At 37.2% G+C, this 23,477-nt stretch overlaps 1 protein-coding gene across 12 annotated transcripts in view; it reads left to right on the top strand.

Annotated features, from left to right (window-relative positions):
* RGS22 (regulator of G protein signaling 22) overlaps window positions 1–23,477 on the top strand; it is a 141,853-nt gene that overhangs the window by 85,981 nt on the left and 32,395 nt on the right. For 10 of the 12 annotated variants that reach the window (XM_053896495.1, XM_019467995.2, XM_053896497.1 and 7 more), the window contains 2 exons: window positions 19,179–19,373; window positions 22,016–22,108. In XM_053896495.1, coding sequence (XP_053752470.1) covers window positions 19,179–19,373; window positions 22,016–22,108 — 288 coding nt within the window. The remainder of the gene's footprint in view (window positions 1–19,178; window positions 19,374–22,015; window positions 22,109–23,477) is intronic. The other 2 variants (XM_019468003.2, XM_019468002.2) reach the window with 1 other exon arrangement.

The raw sequence follows: 23,477 nt of genomic DNA, 5'->3' as shown, positions 1-23,477 counted from the left end.
ATATGTGTATACACACATATACACACATACACCCCACATACTTATCCATTCATATATCAATGGACATTTAGGTTGCTTCCATATCTTGGCTACTGTAAATAATGCTGCAGTAAACATAGAGATGCATATATCTTTTTGAATTAGTGTTTTCGGTTATTATTTTTTTAAAATAATCATCAGCTTCTTTTCTAATACCTGTAGGAGGGAGAGAACTGTTTCCTTCTTTTCTCATTTTTGAGCCAAAAACTTTTATCCTTTGGTCTTATTCTTATCCTATGAAGCAGTGCAAGATAAATGTCTCTCTTTTGGGTGACAACATTTCAAACAAAAAACTATAATGTCATGTTTTATTCATAACAACATTAGACTAAATCTCAAATCTTTTCAGTATCTTTTACCATAGCTAGATGAAATCTTGACGTTTGGAAGTTCCTCTCCTGACATCTCCATTCAGTAATTTGAGAGCTTGGAAATATTCCAGCCTCTGGTGAGAGACCCTGTTGCTTCTATGTATGTACATTCCTCAAAGAAATCACTTGATGGGTGGGTCCCATGGCAAATAAGTCAGTCTTAAGTGACTACTACTATCTACCCGGAGTCTGTAGTGCTGTCACTGGTTTATTCTTGTGTTTGCAAAATTTCACAAGAGAGAAAGAACACACAAAAGCTGAGTCAATAAATGTCATCAGACCCATATTATGCACTGATATTTTTGGGAAGCCTAAGTTATGATCTGATGGTAATGCAGAATTCATTAATATATTCATTCAGAAATTATTTACTGCTATCCTCATTCTCTCTGGCCCCAAATCACTTTAGTTTCGTATTAGGTTAGCTGAAGACACAGTGTAGAGCCAAATGAAGTTCACACCAGGTTGTGCAGCATAATCCTACCTGAGGGTTCTACAGGTGCGTCCATGTATTTGGCTCCTTTTCTCCTTCCTATTCCTGTCTATTACTGTAGAAACAAGAAATCAACATAAACTGGATAGCTGTTGGATCACCAATACAAGCATGTGTTCCCCAGCCTAAAAACTTTTCCTGACATTTCCACAAACATCTATCAAACAACTAGGCTCTGATCCATGGTGGGAACCCTCTGGTCGGGGCGGGGGTGGGGGTGGGGCAACAAAACACACACAGGTGCTATCAAGGTTCGAGAATGTGCTCTTCTTTTGCCTACTTTTCCAGAGAACCTTGGAAGGATTGAGAAATAAGAGACCATGTAGCTCTTTACCCATAAAATTTGCATTGCCTGACAATGTTTCCCAATGTAGTTTGAACTAATTTTAGGTAACCAAAACTTTGGGTGTTACCATAAATTCCTTTGAAAAAACTTCTTACAGCACAAGAGGGACAGTGTTGAAATTTTTCCTGATAATCAACTCAGTTTTTTTCCTTGCTTGCTGCCATCCATTACCTTAATTGTTTAGCTCTTCTCCTTACTTGGCATTTACAGGATTTAAATACTTCAGGGTGGTCCTGACATTTTCATTAAAGTGCTATGAGCTAAGTGCTCCCTGTCTAGGCTGATGGTGTATTTTCAGGTGCACTAACAGAGCTCATTATTTCTTTACACAGCAGCAGCATTAAGAATCAAGCTGTGTTTCCTAAAAGATGAATGGGCATGGGTAAGGGGTGAGGTTGGGGTGGTGATTTAATATGGAAAATCATGTGCCTCTTCATAGCTTTATGGTAAGTTTCAGTGTCTTTATAATTAGGCTGTGTCTTGAGTGCTAGGCAATTATTATTCAGGCTTTGTTGCATTATTTGTTTTTGTTACCAGAGAGATGGTGTCCCAAGTAGCAGTCAGGCTTGGAATCCTGAGCACAATGAATCACTGAGCATGAAATCAGCAGAGTTCTCATCTTGCATTGCATTTTATTGCGCTTGCTAGTGAAGTGGATTCAGGAAGAACACATATAGCAGCCAGCTTTCTGGCTAACAGTTATTCATTCATTTCCCCTATTCCTGATGTTTATACCAGCTATACACATTCAGTCTTAAGATTTTAATACTATGTGATTATTAACCAAAAGAGGATCTCCAAAGATCCTCTTTTAATCCTCTTGTTTCAAGAAAAGTCAACATATAAATTCCTCTAAGCCATAATTATCATTATACCTGACATTTATTTAATGTTTACCATCTCTTAGGTTCTGTGGTAGTCATTTTACGTGGATAATTGTCTTTAATTCTTCACAATCCCAAGAACCAGATATGGGTATTATCTCCATTTTACAGATTAGGAAACCGAGATTTAGACAAAGTGAATACTTTCCTGAGGCCATCCATTTAGCAATTAGTGAGCTTGGAATCAGACCCAAATATGCAGACTCTAGACTCTTAACTTCTAAAGTTGTTGCTTTCTTATTACCGTCTCTAGAAAAAGGAATATCTGTTTATCACCTTATTTAATCTTTTCATTTTGATATCTTAAACTATCTTTATAGACATCAGATACCAAATTTCATCCTTAACCTTTCCCCCCACTGGACTGTTAAGTTCCATGAAGACTGTCTGCTTTGTTCACCTTGTGTGTTCAGAACCGGAGCTGGCATATAAAAGATGCTCTAATATTTACTGAATGACCGAATGAGTTCATTGGCAAATTTCTATCCTTAGCAACATATTATAAACCTCATTGTAGAAAATCACTGATTATATATGACTGCCAGCCAGGTGTTTTTATTTAAAAACATTAAAAAAAAATAAAGTAGTTTAATGAGCCTGCATATACCATTACCCAGCTTCAACCGTGAACAGCATTCTGTCTTTCTAGACATGCTGTGTGTATAGTTCAAGTTTGCTTTTAGAAAAGAGCTCCTGAGAAATTTCACTGGAACAACAGTGAAGTCTCCCTGTCCTTTTCCTTTTCCACCTTACCCGAGGAATCTTAAAAATAAGGTTGCTTCCTGAAACTGAAACTGTGAAATCAATGTGTAAAACAGTGTGTAAATAAAACACAGCAGTTGTCTAGACAATGGTTTCACAGGCCTGCAAGACTTAAAATGAAGGCACCGGTACATTTATAGAAGGGATGTTCCCACCAAGAAGAGGCATTAGTCAGCAGTGCATTCACAAAGGGAAGTTTTGCAGAGACTGACCTTGACCTCACACTTGAAGCGCTATTCTTAGCTGTCTACTTCCTGAGCACCTTATTAGCCTAATAGATCCAATAGAGAGAACATTCATGGGGATCATAGTTAACTTCCCTTATTCTGACTGTAAGGAACCTCTACACTTAAGCTTGCTTTCTAAGGTGATGTGCTGGCTAACATAAACATCCAACCTGTTTGACGGTTGATCTTCTCATTGTAAAGTAATCCCTCAATGATCTAGTTTCATTTATCAGTTTCTCTACCTTTGTTAGCATGGATTAGCTTCCTTGTGAGACAGGTTTTTTTTTGTGTTTTTTTTAAGTCAAAAATGTTAAATAGTCGTACTTTTCTCATTGAATTATTCTTTGTTCACTGACTTTCAAGAAATTATTTTTTTTGGAGGTTAAATAATTCCATTAGTTTAAATACATGTTTTGTTTTTGTCGGTTAACAGGTTTTTCTTGTTAATTAATCCAAAACTTACCAAAATAATATACTTATTTGTTCCTTAGGTTGCCTTAAATTTTGTAGTAATAACTCTTTTCGTGTGTAATTGTTTATTTTATTCCCTTCTATATTAATCAGTTTTGCTTAAAATACCTTAAGCAATGGCCCAAGTTAGTCTAAAGCCTAGTATATTTTGTCCCTTGAATTTGTGGTTTGTTTTTGGCTTTGCTTAACATGTTCTGTTTTCCCTCCTGACTTTTCATTCTGTCCAAAATGATTCAAGTTTGTTTCATTCTTTTATCCTACTGGCATTTTTTTTTTAAGGTTCTCTTTTGCACTGAGTTCTTAGTAGAGTCTGAGTAATTGCCAGAAATTCTCCATTTGATTGTCATCACATTATCTTTTTTTGTGCAACCCCATTTGTGTTGATCTCTGCAGTAGTTTGCCTCTCAGTATCAGGATGTTGCAATCTCTAGGAATCTTTAAGATTCCTAATTGAAAAACCCCAAGGTCCTTCACATGAAAACCCATTTGTGGAAAGCACCATCTGCAATTTATTCCCTCTCGGCATAGCTTCTCAGTAATGTTTTTGAGCTCCTAGTGGGATATGAGAGGTCATTAAAAATCATCATTTTTTCCTCTTTTTGTAGAAAAAAAACCTGGATTGCTTGAACTTGCTCATTATTTTCTTTTTCTGCCTCATATGAACTCAGATAATGATGTTCTATGCCCGGTAGAGCTGTGAATGGTTATGAAAACAGACCTCACTTTTTGCTGAAGTACATATTTTGTGATTTCTGAAAGTGTCCTGTATCAGGACATTTATATTCCTTTTTTAAATCCCTCTAGGGACTCTTTGCCTCTAGGTTTTTGAAACACAGTTTCATCTTGTTGTTTCATATAAATTCCAAGAATAGAATTTTTGAGCCCAGTCGAGAAGATCCCACATTACTTACTATTTGCCTCAAGCACAGCAATATGTTTTGTTGTTGTTGTTATGGCTTAGCAGACATCTGTTCTGTTGTGTTTGAGGTTATCTGTGAAACGATTTTGGTTTTTTGGGAACCTCGACACTGTATCAAGATCCATTAGTACCAGTTTTATTTCCCATGATGCTTCATGTTTTTTCCTCGTAGCTGTTCCTTATATTCTCTCGGGAGGACTAGTTAACAAGCTTTTCCCCACTAAACGCTTACGTCCTCTGATTTACTAATCAGACTGAAGTTAAACTGAACGTTTGAAGCTCAGCTTTGCCCTTTTCTAAATGAGGACTCTGCAGAATGTAAAGTTTCAAAGAAAAGCTTGTTTTCGCTCTTCTTGCAGTTCAACTTTACTCCAATTTAACTATTAAAAAGAACTTTACTGTATCCATGTTTTAAAAACTGGATGTCAACTAAACAGTACTTAAGTAAACTGTTATAAACTGGCATATACTGGTGTGAACTGGTATATTCTGGTATGTGACTTTGCCTCCAGTGAATATTTGAACTAGTTGGTGTCATTTGCCTTTTTTTCTGACTTTATTTCTCTCTTTTAGCAATCATGAGAGGAAAGGGGAGTATATGCCTTTTAATCAGTGATGTGATGATAAATATTTAACAACCAGCTCTCCAGGGGGGAGAGCCGCCCTGATCTGTACCATTTGTGTATCTCTGGGTGTAAATACTCTCACCGTGAATGATTTCAAGCTGCCAACATGACATCACTGAACACAGGGTTAGGAAGAGACATGTGTTAGAACATGCAGTAGTATTTCCACCATTCAGATACAACAGAGGTAAACTACCTCAAGAGAACGGGTGATAGTAAAACAGTAAAGTCATTAGGAAGTGATGAATTTTGAGTATTCATTATCTTTGTTTCCAATATAATTGAATTGTAGGTTTATGTAATTTAGTTTCTGACAATAACTACATTTATCAACCTGCTTACATAATCCCCCAAAATTCATGAATTCGTGAGCTGGTATGAGGTGGTTACCGTAGACCATTGCTTAAGACAGAGGAAAAGAGAGGACAAGAGAACTTTCACTCTGATCCTTTCAAGTTTCTCTAATGTTACAGTTATAGACAACTGCCCTCCACCTTTATTTTTCTCCCATCCTTTAGAGACTGCTTATGAACCCCTTGCTTACACCTACCAAAGAAGGCACATCACCTTTGCTCCAGAATCTCCAGGTCCTGCACAGTTTGCTTATTATGAATTGAAAGAAGGAGCTTATGGAAAAAAGTGTATATTTCAGTAGCCAAAACCTTTTTTCTTCTTTTGTCTGTAGAGCGTTTGAAATAGCGTCATGGGTTTTATGGGATATGTCTTCTTCCTTGGGAGCCAGCTAGGTCTTTGTTGATGCCACCTTATCAGCCCATCTGGCAGAACCCTAAAGCTGCCTCCTGATAAGTAGAAGGAAATAGCAGCAGACAGCTTTATATTTCCTGTGCTCTTGGTGGGCATCTTGGGCAATTACTAGAAGAATGTGAAAGATACGTATCTTCCTACGGCCTTGCTAGTTACACGATTAGAATTCCTTCTTTCACCACTGCAGTGGGGGTAAGGAGTCTAAGAAAAATGGACTTTGCTAATGACACCAAATGCTGAAGCATAAATATTTTCTCCTAACATCTAGCGTACTTTAATAAGTTATATTGAAAATCCACCTTTTAAAAAGTATTTATTTTGAGAAAGAGAGAGAGTGAATGGGGGAGGAGCAGAGAGAGGGCTAGAGAGAGAATTCCCTGTTAATAACAGAATGCTTTGTTAGTGCGGAGCCTGACATAGGCTCCAACTCCTGAACCGTGAGATCAGGACCTGAGCTGAAACCACAAGCCAGACACTCAACTCACTGAGCCACCAGGCATCCTGAAATTCCACTTTTTAAATGTCCCCGATTTTAGTTAACCGGTTGATATGCTCTGCTAGATATCCTAGAATTTAGTATTAAGATCTCACAGCATATAGATTCTGACACATCTTGTCCCTGGTGTACTGTGTGACCCACTTTAAGTCGTACAGTTCTGAAGTTGAAGTTTTACATTTTTCTTTCTTACTTCCAGTCCTGGCCTGGTGGTGACAGCAGCACATCATGCACTCAGTGTTACCAGGCGATCACAGAAAGATATATACACATGATCATTAAAATAAATACATCAAAACCAAGTACGTGAAACTGTTCCATTAACATAACTAACAGCTGAAATGTAACATAACAAATCAACACATGTGCTACAACATTTGGTATTATTCTTGACTTTGCCTTTTAAGGCTGCACAGAAATTTTTCTTGTTTTCATTGGAACTCAGATGAGTGTCAAGCTGAAGCTCATCAAGTGGCCCCTATTATGAAAAAGATGCTTTCCCAAAAACTAGGCTCACCTTTGGCACAGTGAGAATACCTTGCTGGGTGCTTCTATAGCTTGATAATTGGAATCTAACTCTGTAGCTGTCATCATTTTGTCTTTGCTACAATAAGAAAGCCAATAGCACCGAGAGTTGTGGAAATTCTTTTCTTTTTTGCTTTTTGACAGTGTTAAAAAGCAAGGATAAATTCAGTAAACCCACAATTCTCCTGTCTTAGGTATGTTTTTTTGTAGGCTTTTTGATGCAGTAAGAAAACATCAATACATTCCAGGGTCTATGAGAATGAATAAAATGTGGGACAACTAAGCCTGAAATGAAATGCATTACGATATATTTGAAAGGAGGTTGGAATCCACTTCCATCCGAGAAGATGTTTATTATCATAATAGTTTTTAAATGATTTTGAAAACTATTAAGAGGCAATGCTGAAATCTTACATGAAAAATTACCTTAAGGTTGAAAAAAATTTTAAATCACAATGGGAAATGGCATATTTTAATTTTGAGCCATCTCATGGGTAGAGCTATACACTTCTCATGTATAGGATATTGGCCCTAATTAATGAAGCATCAGAGGTTTCCTTGAAGAAGCAAGCACGGAAACATTTTTATGTTTTTTTCTTGTAATGGCAACAAACTGACGTGTACTAAAGGTAATTTCAGTGAAATATTGTCATTTCGCTATCCTTTAGAAAGCAAAACAAAATGATTGTCAAAATGTTGTTTCTTCCACGTTGCTACAAAAGGCCATATTTCATTCTTTCTCATTGCCATGTAATATTTCATTGTGTATATAAACCACAATTTCTTTTTTTATTTTTGTTTTATTTTTATTTTTTTATTTTTATTTTTTTAATATATGAAATTTATTGTCAAATTGGTTTCCATACAACACCCAGTGCTCATCCCAAAAGATGCCCTCTTCAATACCCATCACCCACCCTCCCCTCCCTCCCACCCCCCATTAGCCCTCAGTTTGTTCTTAGTTTTTAAGAGTCTCTTATGCTTTGGCTCTCTCCCACTCTAACCTGTCTCTCTCTTTTTTTTTTTCTTCCCCTCCCCCATGGGTTCCTGTTAAGTTTCTCAGGATCCACATAAGAGTGAAATCATATGGTATCTGGCTTTCTCTGTATGGCTTATTTCACTTAGCATAACACTCTCCAGTTCCATCCACGTTGCTACAAAGGGCCATATTTCATTTTTTCTCATTGCCATGTAGTACTCCATTGCGTATATAAACCACAATTTCTTTATCCATTCATCAGTTGATGGACATTTAGGCTCTTTCCGTAATTTGGCTATTGTTGAGAGTGCTGCTGTACACATTGGGGTACAAGTGCCCCTATGCATCAGCACTCCTGTATCCCTTAGGTAAATTCCTAGCAGTGCTATTGCTGGGTCATAGGGTAGATGTGTTTTTAATTTTTTGTGTTTTATTTTTAATAAAACACCCCACACTGTTTTCCAGAGCGGCTGCATCAGTTTGCATTCCCACCAACAGTGCAAGTGGGGGGTGGGAAGGAGGGGTGGGTGGGAGATGGGTATTGAGGAGGGCACCTGTTGGGATGAGAATTGGGTGTTGTATGGAAACCCAATTTGACATAGATTTCATATTTAAAAAAAATGTTGTTTCTTTCCATCTCTCTCTGTCTTCTTTTCTCCCAATTTGTTTCTCCATTCCACTTTCCAATTCTGTTCTTCCTCCCATCTCCATGGTATCCAGACTACATTTTTTTTTTTTCTTTATGGTTTTGTTAACTATCCTATGGTCATGGGAGTTTAGTTAAATAAGAAAATTAACTCCCAGAATTTCAAGACCGTAGGAGCTCTTTTTAAGGGGAGGCATTGCTCCCCACCCCACTGCCGCCATCTGATACAGAGGCCAAGAAAGTGAGTCACCGGCACAGGTGTAGAGCGGCTGGGCAAGCCGCCCATTGTGCATTTCCTGATTACATAACCTTTGAGTGTCTCCAGGAGAGATGGGCTTTAGAGCCGTGCTGTGTGAAGTGCCAGGCGGTCCGATCACAGACAGGCAGTGCTTGTGTCCCTTTTCAAAAACTTTCCTGTGGGGTTGTTAAAGCATCATAGGTTAATGTTTAAATTGGAATCATGTCGGCCACAGCTGCGCGTGAGGGAATCTTTGCTTTAATGTGAATCAGAGTAGCTGACTGGGATATGAAGGGAGCATTTTCTTCTCCAACATTAGCAACTTTGTTATTTACTCAGTGGTTAGAAAGGAAGAACCGGGTGGCCAATAAAAAAGCAAATGACCCAGGATACTTAAGCAATGTGTAAACCATAATTAGACTATATTATTTAGCTATCATATAGCATAATCCTTATAATTCATTTTAAAGTCCATTCATATCATCTTAAAAATGATCTTCATCAGCTTTGTAGAGGTTTTAAAGGTGTGTTTTAAATTTTTTTAGCCTTTTAACTTTGTTTCATATATGTGATTACACCCTTTGTTATATATAGTCAGTTGTCAATCCACTTATACATTGTCCCTAGATTATTAGAAACACATACTAGAAAGACATTGTCAGATTTTAATGGTGTAATTCAGTTGATTGTACTATAAATTTACAGAGTGGCCTAATAAAGAATTGACAATCAAATCCATTTTTTCCTTCTTATCCCCTTAACCACTTTTGTTCCTACCACTCTGGGAGCAGAGAGACCAGAGAATGAGCCTCAAAAGGAGACAATAAATTTGCATAATGTGGTCTTGGGACACTTTGGAGAGGATGACCTTTCAAGCCCCTTTCTAATGTTTCCAGTTCTGTAATTTTGTAATAAGACTAGTAAAGACTCAGGGAGGTGGGGGAAGTATGTGCTCTTAAGGATTATGCTGATTACCATAGTGGGGGTTGATACTTGAACAAAGAGAAATTACTTAAGTCATAATGAACAATGTTCCCATAAACTGACAGTGAAGAAGGCCTGTCCCCTCCCAAAAGGTGAGAAGGCAAACAAATATCTAAATGTAAGTGCAATAGAGAGGGGAAATATTTTTAAATTTCTGTTAGGATTTTCATTTAATGTATTTATTCTTTTTTTTTTAATTTTTTTTTAAGGTTTTTATTTATTTTTGAGACAGAGAGAGACAGAGCATGAACGGGGGAGGGGCAGAGAGAGAGGGAGACACAGAATCGGAAGCAGGCTCCAGGCTCTGAGCCATCAGCCCAGAGCCCGACGCGGGGCTCGAACTCACGGACCGCGAGATTGTGACCTGAGCCGAAGTCGGACGTTCAACCGACTGAGCCACCCAGGCACCCCTGTATTTATTCTTTAAAAAAATTTTTTTTTAGTAATCTCTACACCAAATATGGAGCTCGAACTCATGACCCCAAGATCAAGAGTCACATGCTCTTCCTACTGAGCCAGCCAGGTGCCCCTAATGCATTTAGTCTTAACAGAGAAGTCTGTGAAGCTTTAATCCAAGTTCTAAATAAAATATTTGGGATTTTGGTTTTGATAACAGCTATTCAATTCATATGACTGCAGTTAGACAAATGTGTGTTTCATAGCAAGGAATATTTTCTGCCTTTCTTTTCTTTATTTTTAGCTCTAAATATATGTGAAAATTTCTAGGATTCTTGTTTGAGAGAAATCTTATAGTTTAATCTAACTGGTGTCTGTTAAATATAGGGAGAACACATAACTTATTACTTAAACCAGGATTCTTTTTGGAGTGAAAGGGAAACTGTTAATTATGCCAGGATGATAGGCTTAAACCAGAGTGGGGTCATATGTCTATCCTAATTATAGTGCCTTGAGACTATGGAATATGCAGTTAAATAATATGCAAAAAACCAAACTCATCAAAAAGAGATCAGATTTGTAGTTACCAGAGGCAGAGGTTGGGGGGAGGGGAAGATTAGTGAAGATGGTGAAAAGGTACAAACTTCCAGTTATAAGATAAATAAGTACTTGGGATGTAATGTGCAATGTGATGACTACAGTTATCGTTGCTGTGTGGTATACACAAAAGTTGTTAGGAGAGTAGACACTGAGTGCTCTTCACGAGGAAAATAATTTTTTCTTTTTTTTTTTGTATCTATATGAGATGATGGATGGTTAAACTTACTGTGGTAATTATTCCACAATATGTGTAAGTCATAGTATGTTTTATACTTTAAACTTGTATAGTGCTATATGCCAATTATTTCTCAGTAAAACTGGACAAAAATAGTTGAACAACAATAACAACAACAAAAATATGTATGGACCCCTGTGGCCTCATAGAGCAAAGTAAAAGTGTGAGGTCAGGAAGGAAGGTAGTAGACAATAGCCTGGAAAGAGTCTCACTGCACTTGGCCAGAAGTCTGAATTTTATTTTGTTTCTTTTTGGAGTGGAACTGCGGCCTCTTATTTCCCCCTCATATTTTTTTTTCATTATATGAAGTTTATTGTCAAATTGGTTTCCATACAACACCCACCTCCTCATATTTTTATACTTGTTCTTAACAGTTTCTCCTTGTCTCAATGTAGAGAGTTAAATTCATAGGACTTGCATTTGAAGAAGAAGGTGAGGAAAGTGCGAGAGTCAAAGATTGTGCTGTGACTGGTGTGTTATTCATGAAAACTGGAAATACAGAAGGAAGGGAGAGGCTTGGGAGGCTCTGAAACAATAATTTGTTATATTATTGAGTCACTGGGTTTGAGGGTCTACAGGCTATCCACGTAACAATAGCAAGTTAGCAACTAGAAGCAAAGATTTTAGCTCAGGAAAGATATCAGGCCTAAAGATATATATAAAGATACACACACACACACACACACACACACACACATATATATATATATATGTATGTATATATGTATATATATGTATGTATATATATATATGTATGTATGTATGTGTATATATATATATGTATGTATGTGTATATCTTCTGCATATATAGTTAACTGTTAAGTCTTTGGGAATGGACAAAGTCTTTCATTCATCCACTCATTCATCCTAAATTTAGCATTATGCTAGATGCTAGGAGTACAGTAATAAAGTAGACCCAATCTGTTTTCATAGACCTTGTGGTCCAGTGGGAGACACTTACAAGTATAGGGCCCCATAGGAGCACGTAAGAATTATACTGAAGCCAGACGAGTCAAGGAAGACTGAGTCCTTTAGGATGAATAAAACCCCATCAAAAGGTGGAAAGAAGTAAGGCTGGAGTGCATAGAAGGCATAGAGGACACCATGTGAAAGTCCTGTGAGAGGGTGCCTGGCATGTGTGAGAAACTGAAAGAATGTGGACTGAGAAGAAAATATAGTTGAACATAGGGGTGCCCAGGTGGCTCAGTCGGTTAAGCATCTGACTCTTGATTTCGGCTCAGGTCATGATTTCACAGTTTATGAGTTTGAGCCTATGTCAGGTTCCACACTGACAATGTAGAGCCTGCTTGGAATTCTCTCTCTCTCTCTCTCTCTCTCTCTCTCTCTCTCTCTGCCCCACCCCCATTCATGCGCTCATGTGTGCTCTCTCTCTCTCAAAATAAATAAATAAACTTAAAAAAATAAAACATTAAAAGAAAGTTTAAAAAAATAGAGTTGAACAAAGAATTTTAATGAATGCTTTCCTTTAAGGGAGCAGAAGAAAAGGAATCATCAAAGGAGTCTGAGAGTGGAAATAAGCAGAGAATCAGGAGACAGTGTTGAGGGCAGAGAGTCAAGGAGAGGATAATCAACAATGTTAAAGTTGCAGAAGGAATCAAATATGATGAAGATTAAGGAGAGAAGCTATTGAATTGGTGTTCCTATGGTTGTCAGTGATCTTAGAGATCACTTTCACTGGCATGAAAACCAGACTTCAGTAGATTGAAGAGTGGAAAGGGAGTATGAAGATTTGTAGAGATGAGAAAGAGAGAAAGGCGGTAGGTTGTGGACAAAACAGTCAAGAAACTTATTTTACAATGGGAGAGACACCTCCCTTGAACACCTTTGTAGCATAAGGAAGAAGATAGAATCAATGGAAAAGTAAACTAAGGACAGTGCTAAGGACATAATCGATGTTGCAAGGTTCTGGGGAGAATGAGTCAAGACCACACATGAATGGTTTAGTCTTGGAGAGGAGTCTTCCTTTGAAACATCAGAGAAAGAAAAATGTTTACAAGAAAGCTCTTGAGAAGAAAGTTGAGGGCATTCATACCAGAGTTTTTTCCCAGTTAAGTGTAAGATAAATCTTCTGAAAGTGAAGAAGTGTAAGGATAGAGTTGGGAGCTTTACAGAGAAAGGCAAAGCTTAAAAGTGGGGAGGTAAGATTTGATTAGAAATAAGCAAGAACTCACCAAGCTTTGTGATCACAGCTGAGGTTCTTTTTTTTTTCTTTTTAAGTCTATTTATAATGGATCCAGTTGTAGTTTTTATTGGGAGCTTGAGGATAAAGTTGGGAAAATGAATGAATGATTCAACTGACTTAGAATTGGGCCTTGATAAGACAGAAGATCAAGGTAGGAGGAATTAAGGATGTTTAAGAGTGTACTTGAAATGATGGGCAGTCTTCAGACCCAATTGTGGAAGAAAGTAAGAGAAACCAGGTGGTGCACAATTCATTTGAGGGATAGAAAGAAGCTGCATATTGGGCTGAAGGTAAAGATAACGTTTGGGAAGAGGTCTAAAAGGATGAAAAGCAATGATCAGAGAAGAAGTTGTGTTATTAATATAGTGAGTGGTGAAGTGAAGTGACACTCATTCTGAAGAAAATCATAAAGCAAAATTTCAGAAGGTAAAAGCCCAAGCCAATTTGATATAGTCACATACAACAATCTGGCTTTACCATGGCGTCATGCAATGTCCACCAAGGTATAATGATAGACAACATAAATAGCATTTAGAGTCTCTCTTGGGACTGTGGGTAGCAGCAAATCTTAAAAGACAAACAGAAAAAAAAAAGACAAGCAGAGTGAAAGCAAGACTGGGAGAGAAAGGGAAAAGAATAGATTCAGGTGTGCACCAGAAGGTGACTGTCCTTTCTCTTAGTGTTATTCTAGTCATCACCAACTTCTTTTGTGCTTTACCCACTTCACCGTTGTCATGTTTTTAAATCAAAGAAACCATACTAACTTCTACACAAAGAGTTTGGTATGTGGCATGTCAAATGTTTGTTTAAACTATACTTTCAATGTAGCTGACCTAGTGACTAAGCAGTTGCTTTATTTTTGCCATTAGATGCCATTGCTGCCCAAATAAAACCTGACCACTGGGTTTAAAAAATTTTTTTTAAATGTTTCTTATTTATTTTTGAGAGGGGGAGGGGGCAGAAGATGAGTGGGGGAGGGGCAAGGAGAGAGAGAGAGAGGGAGACACAGAATCTGAAACAGGCTCCAGGCTCTGAGCTGTCAGCACAGAGCCTGATGTGGGGCTCAAATCCATGAACCATGAGATCATGACCTGAGCCTAAATCGGACACTTAACCGAATGAGCCACCCAGACACCTCCTAACCACTATTTTTTAACTTAAGCCATTTGGGGAGTGAAATTTCCTCTCCTTTGAGGTAGATTTGCAATTATTGATGCAAATTCTAGAGACACTTTTCATGTTGTTAATTTTACCATTTTAGTCTTTAGTTTTTGAATTTGCCTTAGTATGACATTATTTTAATTAGTGCACTTTTAAAACCTGTAACTTACAAAATGTTTAAGAATAGATTTGAATCTGATACAAACCTAACTTGTTAGATTATTTACATTTACAAGTCATTTTTCTGCAGCCTAAGTGTCCACCAACTGATGAATGGATGAAGAAGATATGGTGCATATTCACAATGAATATTACTTGACCATTAAAAAGAATGAAATCTTGCCATTTGCAACGATGTGGATGGAGCTAGAGAGCATTATGCTAAGTCAGTCAGTCAAAAATAAATACCTTATGATTTCACTCATATGAGGAATTTAAGAAACAAAACAAACAAGCATAGGGAAAAAAAAGAGAGGCACACTAAGAAACAGACTCATAACTATGGAGAACAAACTGGTGGTTACCAACGAGGAGGTGGGTGAGGGGATGGGTGAACTAGGTAATGAGGATTAAGGAGTGTACTTGTGATGAGCACTGGGTATTGAATGGAAGTGTTGAATCACTATATTGTACACCTGAAACTAATATTACACTGTATATTAAGTAACTGGAATTCAAATAAAAAGTTTAAAAAAATATTTAACTCCCAAGGTTAGAAAAAAATTATGTGTATGTAAAGCAAATTTCATTTTAAATATCATATAATCATTTGGTAGAGTACGGTTCAAGGGGCGCCTGGGTAGCTCAGTCGGTTAAGCGTCTGACTTCAGCTCAGGTCATGATCTCGTGGTTTGTGGGTTTGAGCCCCGTGTCGGGCTCTGTGCTGACAGCTCAGAACCTGGAGCCTGCTTCAGCTTCTGTGTCTCCCTCTCTCTCTGCTCCTCCCCAACTAGCGCTCTGTCTCTGCCTCTCAAAAAAAAAAAAAAAAAAAAGAGTATGGTTCAAACTGGATTATTCTGCCCAATGGACTATGTACCTTTGTTTTAGGGAAGGAAGTTTCCAACACATGGATCGCCTAATTAAATAGAACATCCAAATGTCTCTTCAATATGCCCCTTCTCTCACATTTCACAGCACTTAGTAATAAAAAGAAGTTCCCTGTTGCTGTTCAAGTCTTATCTTTTTTTTTTAAATTTTTTATTTTAACGTTTATTTATTTTTGAGACAGAGACAGAGCATGAGCAGGGAAGGGGCAGAGAGAGAGAGGGAGATACAGAATCTGAAACAGGCTCCAGGCTCTGAGCTGCCAGCACAGAGCCCGACGCGGGGCTCCATCTCTCGAACCAAGAGATCATGACCTGAGCTGAAGTCGGACGCTCAACTGACTGAGCCACCCAGGCACCCCACAAGTCTCATCTTTTAATACTTCAAAAAGTTTAAAGTCTGCTCCATCTACTAACTTCCCCTCTCCTAAACCTCATTAATGCTGTCTAAAGATCTTTTAAGTTCTCTTTATGTTTTTATTAAGTTTCAGTGCATGATTCATGAAATTTCTCTGTACCTTTTTATCATATGAAGCTTTCTCAATATCCACACAGATAGCCCTAATAACATATATGCTACCCAATAACTTATCCAGTTCCAGTGTCTATCTCCATTTCTCCTAAGTTAACTATGGGCTAGCCTTATGTTGGAATTCATCAGAATTTAGAACTACTTGTGCTTTAAATTTTTGAACTCTGCAAATTCCCCTTTCGGGTCATCATTTCACTTGAGGATACTAGTCTTCCATTCATCCATTTAGCAAATATTTATTGAGTGAGTGCCTTGTTATGTACTGATCTTTATAGTACTCCCTTTTAACTGCTCTCTACATGTCCTTCTCCCTTAGCTTCACTCTTTTTAGTAAGCTCTACTCCCAGAGAGGGGCTTGAACTCATGACCCTGAGCCAGTCAGGCACCCCATTTATTCTAGTTCTTTGAGACTCTGCCCTGAATATTACATTACTATCTTGTAGTAGGCTTTATGGTAGATCATTTCAATTGTACCTCAACCTGCCCGCTCAATTTCGACCTTTCTTTCTTAGGCCCTTTTACTATTTCCTCTGACTTTATTGTTATTATGTTTTACAGTCAACATTTATTGATATTTACTTACATATTTATGCAATTCTATTGTTCTCTATTCCATCCTGCTCTTACCTTTGTTTACTTTATGTGCATAGTACAGTTCTGCTGGTGATGGATTGTCTGCTTCTGTTTATTGGTTTGTGACATCTTTGTTTTCATTTTATCAGGTATTTTTGCTGGGTACAAAATTACAGATTAGCAGTTATTTTTGCTTAGCACTTTAAAGACTCAAGGCTAGAGTCTATACCTGGTCTAGTCCTGCTCTTAGGGTGTTTTCGGACCGTAGGATATTTACACGGGCTTCCCCACTGGCAGGTCCTGAACTATAATACTTGTTCCCTCAGTAATGAGAAAGTTTCAAAAACTCCAGTTATAGGTAATTATAAAGACTTTGACTGTTAGTCTGTGTGAGATGAGAAGTCACTGAAGAGTTGAGAAGAGTGATAGGCAAAAGGACCTCTCTATTTGCTGTCATAAGAAAACACTAAGAAAGCAAAGAGGAACCTTTGAAGACCAGTTAAGAGGCTATTGCAAAAAGCAGGCAAGAGATGAAGGTGGCATATAATTCCTTATCTTGCTATTGAAATAATTTCCAAACTACCTCAAATCTTGTTCAAACTGTTCAAACTGTTTCTCTTTCCTGATACCATAGTGATTTATTTCTAAGATTCATATCCAATAATGTCACCCCTCAGAGAGCCCTCGTTATATATCTTTAGGTAAAATTCAAATTCCCTACCAAGGGACAAAAGGTCATATCCATGCCCTGGCTCCTGCCTCACTTTATAGTATCCTCTCTTATTCTACCTCTTTCCATTAGCCAGTGTTATCTCCTTGGAGTCTAGAATCTCTCCATAGGTTATAAAACCTCCCTAAGCCTTAATGCCTTGGCCCAGATTTTCCTTCTTCTTAAATCATCTTTCTCATCAATTCCCTTTTCTTGCCTGATTGACTCCAACTCATCTTTAAAGATTCAGCTGAAGGATTAAGGATAAGACAAGCTTCTCTTTTCTTGGAAAGGTTTCTAAACCTTTTCCTTTCCCATTCCAAGACATAAATGAGTCTTTTCTATGGATTTAGTGCAATTCAATAACATTTACGGCATCCACTCTCTGCCAAGAACAGTTTTAGGAATTGGAGAATGACAAAAGAACAAGCTATGGTATTTGCCCTCAAGGACCTCGTTCTAGAAGAGATGATACATAATACATAACTGCATTATAGTGTGGTAGGTATAGCGGTAGAAAATGATCTTGGGAGGAGGGCGTGAGTGAAGGCTTCCTGGAGGAAGAAAAATACATGTCGGTGTTTAAAGAATAAGTCAGGGTTTATCAAGTGGACAAGGTGCGCATGGTAAGGTGAATATCCAAGATTGAAGGAACAATACATGCAATGGTGTGGAATGGCAAAACAACAAGGTTTAGGAAAATAACAGAAGAATTAGTATTTGAGTATGATGTTTAAAAGGTGATTAATGGGATGTGAGTTTGAAAAAAATCGACAGGCAGTCATTGATGTTCTTATTTGCAATGCGTACTTCTGTGGTAGTACTTACACTGTATTTCATCTGCTGATTTTCATCTCCATGTCACCACCAGTGGGCTCCTTCAGAGCAGGTATTGGGTCTTAATCATTAATCTTTGCATACATAGCACCTATACAAGTGTCTAAGATGTTAGTAGATACTCAGTAAATGCTTGTTATTAATGTGGACCCTTTAAAACTTTTAAAAGATTATTTTATGTAAGACTGTTTATATTTGGTATTTGGTATGCCTCTCTCTGTCTCTCTGTCTATATATCAATCTGTCTGTCTATCTATCTGATCTACTGCCTGAGTGGAATCTGGACGTTATCAGGTCCAAAAACTAAGTAAAAAATTAAATTAAGTGCAATTAATTTGACATTGTTAGTACAACTACATTTAAATCCGATATGCAGGACATATTCAGTATGTAACATTTAAAAAAATAAAATGTTAATAAATTACTTCTGAGATGTAAATAGCTGTTATTTAGAGAAAAGACAAATGAGTAGAATGGAATAGACATTTATGCTTTTTCTAGGAAGCTAGAAATTCCATGTGTATCTTTCCATTCACTCTTACTTCCTTCTTGTATCTCTTCCACAGCATTCTGCACCAAATGGAGATATTTTTACAGCAGAAAGGGGTAATTAGCAACAGTCTTAAGAAGTCTGCAACTCAGTTGGGTAGGGCAGGTAGTTTGTTGGGTCCCTATACTAGAAGACCAATAACCAGTTTTTCAGTCCTTGTTTCTTGCCTTGTGTGTCCAAAAGGGCATTCCAAAACATTTTGGAAAGTAGCCCTAATGTGTTAGAAATATTGTGAACATAAGGGAAAAAGGAAGCATATAACCTGGAATCAATCATAATAATACAAAGTAGGAATCTGATAAAAAATATTAAATATCCAAATGATATACTCTTATGTAAGATCCATGGCAAATTGATTAATTACCATTGAAGAAATAGGAAAAGGAAAGAGAAGCCTTTTGAATAAACAGATTGCTTTGACTTAAGTAGTTTTATGCATCTTTTCAAGAAAAAAAATCACTTGAGCTTGTGTCTCTTCTCTTACCTTTTTAAAATGCCTTTGCTGCGGAACCTGCTAACCATTATGGTTTCTCCCAACATCCTCTCATTTCTCTCCCTTCTCCCTTAGTATCTTTTTGCCACATACATTGCTCCTTCGGCCACTCTTGACATTGGACTCCAACAGGAAAAGAAAAAAGAAATTTATATGAGAATACAGCCACCATTTGAAGACCTTTTTGACACAGCAGAAGAATATATCCTTCTCCTCCTTCTTGAGCCCTGGACACAGATGGTAAAATTAGACCAAGTTGCTCTTAGAAAGGTATTGTGGCACTAAGAAACGGTGTGTGAACCATTCATTTACTACAAAACTGATGATAAGCAGCATTATTAATTCACAAGAGAAAAACTGAAAAATGTCTTACATGGGCCAGGGACTCAGAGTTAAGATTTGGCAGTCTCAATATTAGAGCCGGGAAAGTATTTATTAACTTTATTTTTTGCCAGTTTCTCTATTGTGTCCTAACGAAAGACTAAAATCTTTGTCATTTTTTAGTTCTCCATACAAATATGTTGACAGAGAGAAATCTGAGTTTTGGTTTCCTGCAAACTAACAAAATATGCCATGATAGCATTATTGGCTTTGTCCTTTCTTGCCATTTCTCTGCAGTGGCCTTAATTTTGATTAATGGAAAAAAACCCTTTAATTTTATACTGGATGAGTTATAGTAAATATTGCACCCATGGAAAATAGAAATGTTTCATATGTCCTGTGGAAAACACATTTTCTAACTTCAGTGTTGCTATTTTAAGATACCCCTAGATGTTCATCAGGTCAGACTGCTTGATTAGATAAAAATGTCAACACATCTTTTTCAATTCCAGCAGAGGTCATTTTAAATCTCAGTGCCTGAATATTTTCACCATTCTTATTGATGGGTGGAAGACATTTCTTTAAATATTTATTTTAAATCACAGATTACAACCATTCATGGGTATCTTTTATATTAAATTGTGCATGTACCCTGTACATGAGGTCATTTCCAGTAGAACTCTGCTGCCCTTGTATTGCTATTCTTTGTTCATGTCTCAACAACTTTTTAGTCATATCTTCTACCAGAAAGAATAGGTTAGATAAATTAAGATAAAATTAATACCCAAACACCTCAGATAGAATTACCTTACTGGATTTGATTAAACAGTTCTATGGCTTACTAAATTCAATGACCAAAATAATTAAATTTTCATTCCTGATTTCTCTTTGCCCTGAAAACTTAATGTTACATCTTTTCTACTACAAAATACATCTGTTATATTAGAAAAATTAAGGTATCATATGAAATTAAAAAAAATGATCTCCTGTCATTTTTATTTAAAAAAATTTTTTTAAGTTTATTTTAAGAGGAGAGAGAGAGAAAGCGAGAGAGCGAGCATACAAGCGGGGTAGAGGCAGAGAGAAGGAGAGACAGAATCCCAAGCAGGCTCCGTACCATCAGCGCAGAGCCTGATGTGGGGCTCAAACTCACAAACTGTGAGATCATGACCTGAGCTGAGATTAAGAGTCAGACACTTGGGGCGCCTGGGAGGCTCAGTCAGTTGGGCAACCAACTTCACTCAAGTCATGATCTCACAAATTGTGAGTTCGAGCCCTGCGTTGAGCTCTGTGCTGACAGCTCAGAGCCTGGAGCCTGCTTCAGATTCTGTGTCTCCCTCTCTCTCTGTCCCTCCCCCACTCACGTTCTATCTCTCTCCTTCAAGAGTGAATAAACATTAAAAAAAATTTAAAACATTTTTGAAAAGAAAAAAAAGAGTCACACACTTAACTGTGCCACCCAGGTGCCCCTCCAGTCATTATTTTAAATACAGTGTATGGTGTAAAGGAAAATGGACCTGAGATAAGTCCTGAGATGTTAAAAAAAAAAAAAAAAAGATTCGGCATTAAAACTAACTTCGCTAAATCAAAAAGGTTTGGCATTGATAATGATTCTTACAAAATGTGTGGGACAAACCGTACACTTGTTTTTTTAAGTTTATTTAGAGAGAGAGAGAGAGAGAGAGAGCAAGCACGAGTCAGGGAGGGGTAGAGAGGGAGAGAGAGAGAATCCCAAGCAGGCTCTGCACTGTCAGCACAGAGCCCCATGTGGGGCATGAATCCACACACACCGTGAGATCATGACCTGAACCGAAGTCAGACACTTAATCAACTGAGCCACCCAGGCACCCCTATACACTCTTTTTAATAAGAAATTACAAATGCCCTTAAATGCAGCCCAGAGGACGTCTGTAAAAGTCCACCTGACTGGATTGTGTAGGCTGTTTCCCAAAAAGGATAATCAAAGAGACTACCAAAACTAGCTATTAAATGTAGAAAATTCTCAGTCCGCCAAACTGCTTTTTCCCTGGAAGAGAGAAATGGAGAATGAGCTTGTTCTTCTGACGATATAAAACAGTGCAATGCACACTCTGTAGCATGAGACCTACTGTGAGTTTAATTTGATAAATGACTCTCCTCCTCTCTTGCTACAGTTAACAGAACCTTAGCTTGCAGATGAATAATGATGGAGTCTGGTCATTTCTTGTTCTACTGTGGATTATTTGGTCTCTAAACCTAGCAGTGCCTGCTTTCATGACTATTATCCTATTATGATGAATAGAAAATGGAAATGTGACCCAAAATGTGTGCAGTGTTTGTTAGTTCACGTAGGGTGACCAGAAAGGAGGAATGATCTCTGATGTCACTATATCATTACATAGAAATATTTTATCGCATGCATGCGAAGTCTGAATATGCTGTAGCTAATATTTTTATGTTGGTTTTCCTGCTTTTGCCTCCAAACTAATTTACTTTATTGGCAAGTGTATTCGTTTTTTAGCCCGCTGTTACTGGCAAATTGTGCATTCTTTCCGCACTTTTTCATAATGCACATTCTCTTGATGTTATGAGCTTTATTATTGTTTTATTAGGTGGAGCTGGTGGAAGAAACTAGACAGCTAGACTCCACATACTTCAGAAAGCTACAGGCTTTGCATAAAGAGACATTTTCCAAGAAAGCTGAGGTAAGACAGCTCTCTACTTAGAAAAAACAAACTTTTTATCCTGGAGAGGATTACCACTGTGTATATTGGCAGGGGGAGGGGATAATATATTGAGGAGATCATGTACTGATCAAGTAAGGGATAGGCAGTTCCATTTTTCTCCTACTTCTTGGCCTAGCATGCTGCATTTGACAGGTGTCACTTTTTATTGACACATTTAACAGCAAAGCCAAAAGACAAAGCAGATGCCTGCCTTAGTTAAGAGCCTTCAAACCACATTATTCCTTTGAACATCTCTGATTGCTTTCTGTATAGCAGCAGCTCTATTTGTCAATTCAAAAAAAGAGTTAAATTGAGTTTTCTAAACAGAAAAGGAACTTTTGTGTGACAGCAATAGGCAAAATAATAAAGGAAAAAATATGGAAAGGATTTGGGGGCGTCAGGAAAAAGATCATAGGACTGACTAGGATATTAAAGTGTTATTTTGATTTATAAATTTGCAACTTTTGGATTACCTACATAATCCTTTCAGATCCTGAAAGTCGTAAAATTAAATGTGTGTATCTACATAAAGGTGACAGTTATATTTATTGATGTGAAAAATGCCTAGGGCCCATTATTATATAAAAAATATAAGGAAAAAAACACTGGTATCATATAATCCTATTTATGTAAAATTATATATTTTCTCATGTATACATATATACGAAGAGAGGTATCTGGAAATATCTGAGACATCACCAAAATATTACAGATGGTTAGCTCTGAACAATAAAGTTTCAGGTGATATTTTAACTTTCTCTCTTGTACCTGTCTGCAATTTTTACTCCTTTACAATAAAATTTTACACAAATAATAAAGTGGACTTTTAAATGTAACCTTTATGATAGTTGCCTTTTTAACACATAAATTCTTTATTTGAGAAACTACGAATTCAATCTTGGAAAGGCTACGTAAAAATCCAAAAAGACAGCACATTTTGTTATTATTTTAAAGTTTATGAATGAAAAAGTTCATGAGGTTGTATTTTAAGTTTGTATTTTAAACTTTGTGAATTGAAACGTAGCATTTTCATTGTATTGTAAGTTGCATTTTAAACTTTATGAACTAAAATGTATAATACTTCCCATAATCCTTCTCTTCATTGGTAATTGACTTTTTAAATATCGGTAGTTTCTCTAATGGTCTGATGCTTTTCAAAAATAAACAGAGGGGTAAATGAATTATATAAGGAGAGGAAAGGTTTTTGAAAGAATAAGCTTCTCTAGCTCTTTGCCCTTATATAGAGCTTATAAATTGCAAAACATAAGGTTTTAAAAATGCCTAATAATTAACTTTTATATGAAAAGGTTACATTTAAAGAACATACTATTGGGGCACCTGGGTGGCT

The sequence above is a fragment of the Panthera pardus genome, unplaced genomic scaffold (assembly GCF_024362965.1).
Source record: "Panthera pardus isolate Hobbes unplaced genomic scaffold, ASM2436296v1 HiC_scaffold_7, whole genome shotgun sequence".
In the NCBI taxonomy this organism is placed as follows: domain Eukaryota; kingdom Metazoa; phylum Chordata; class Mammalia; order Carnivora; family Felidae; genus Panthera; species Panthera pardus.
Note: the sequence above shows the minus strand (reverse complement) of the source record. Positions and strands in the feature narration are given on the sequence as shown.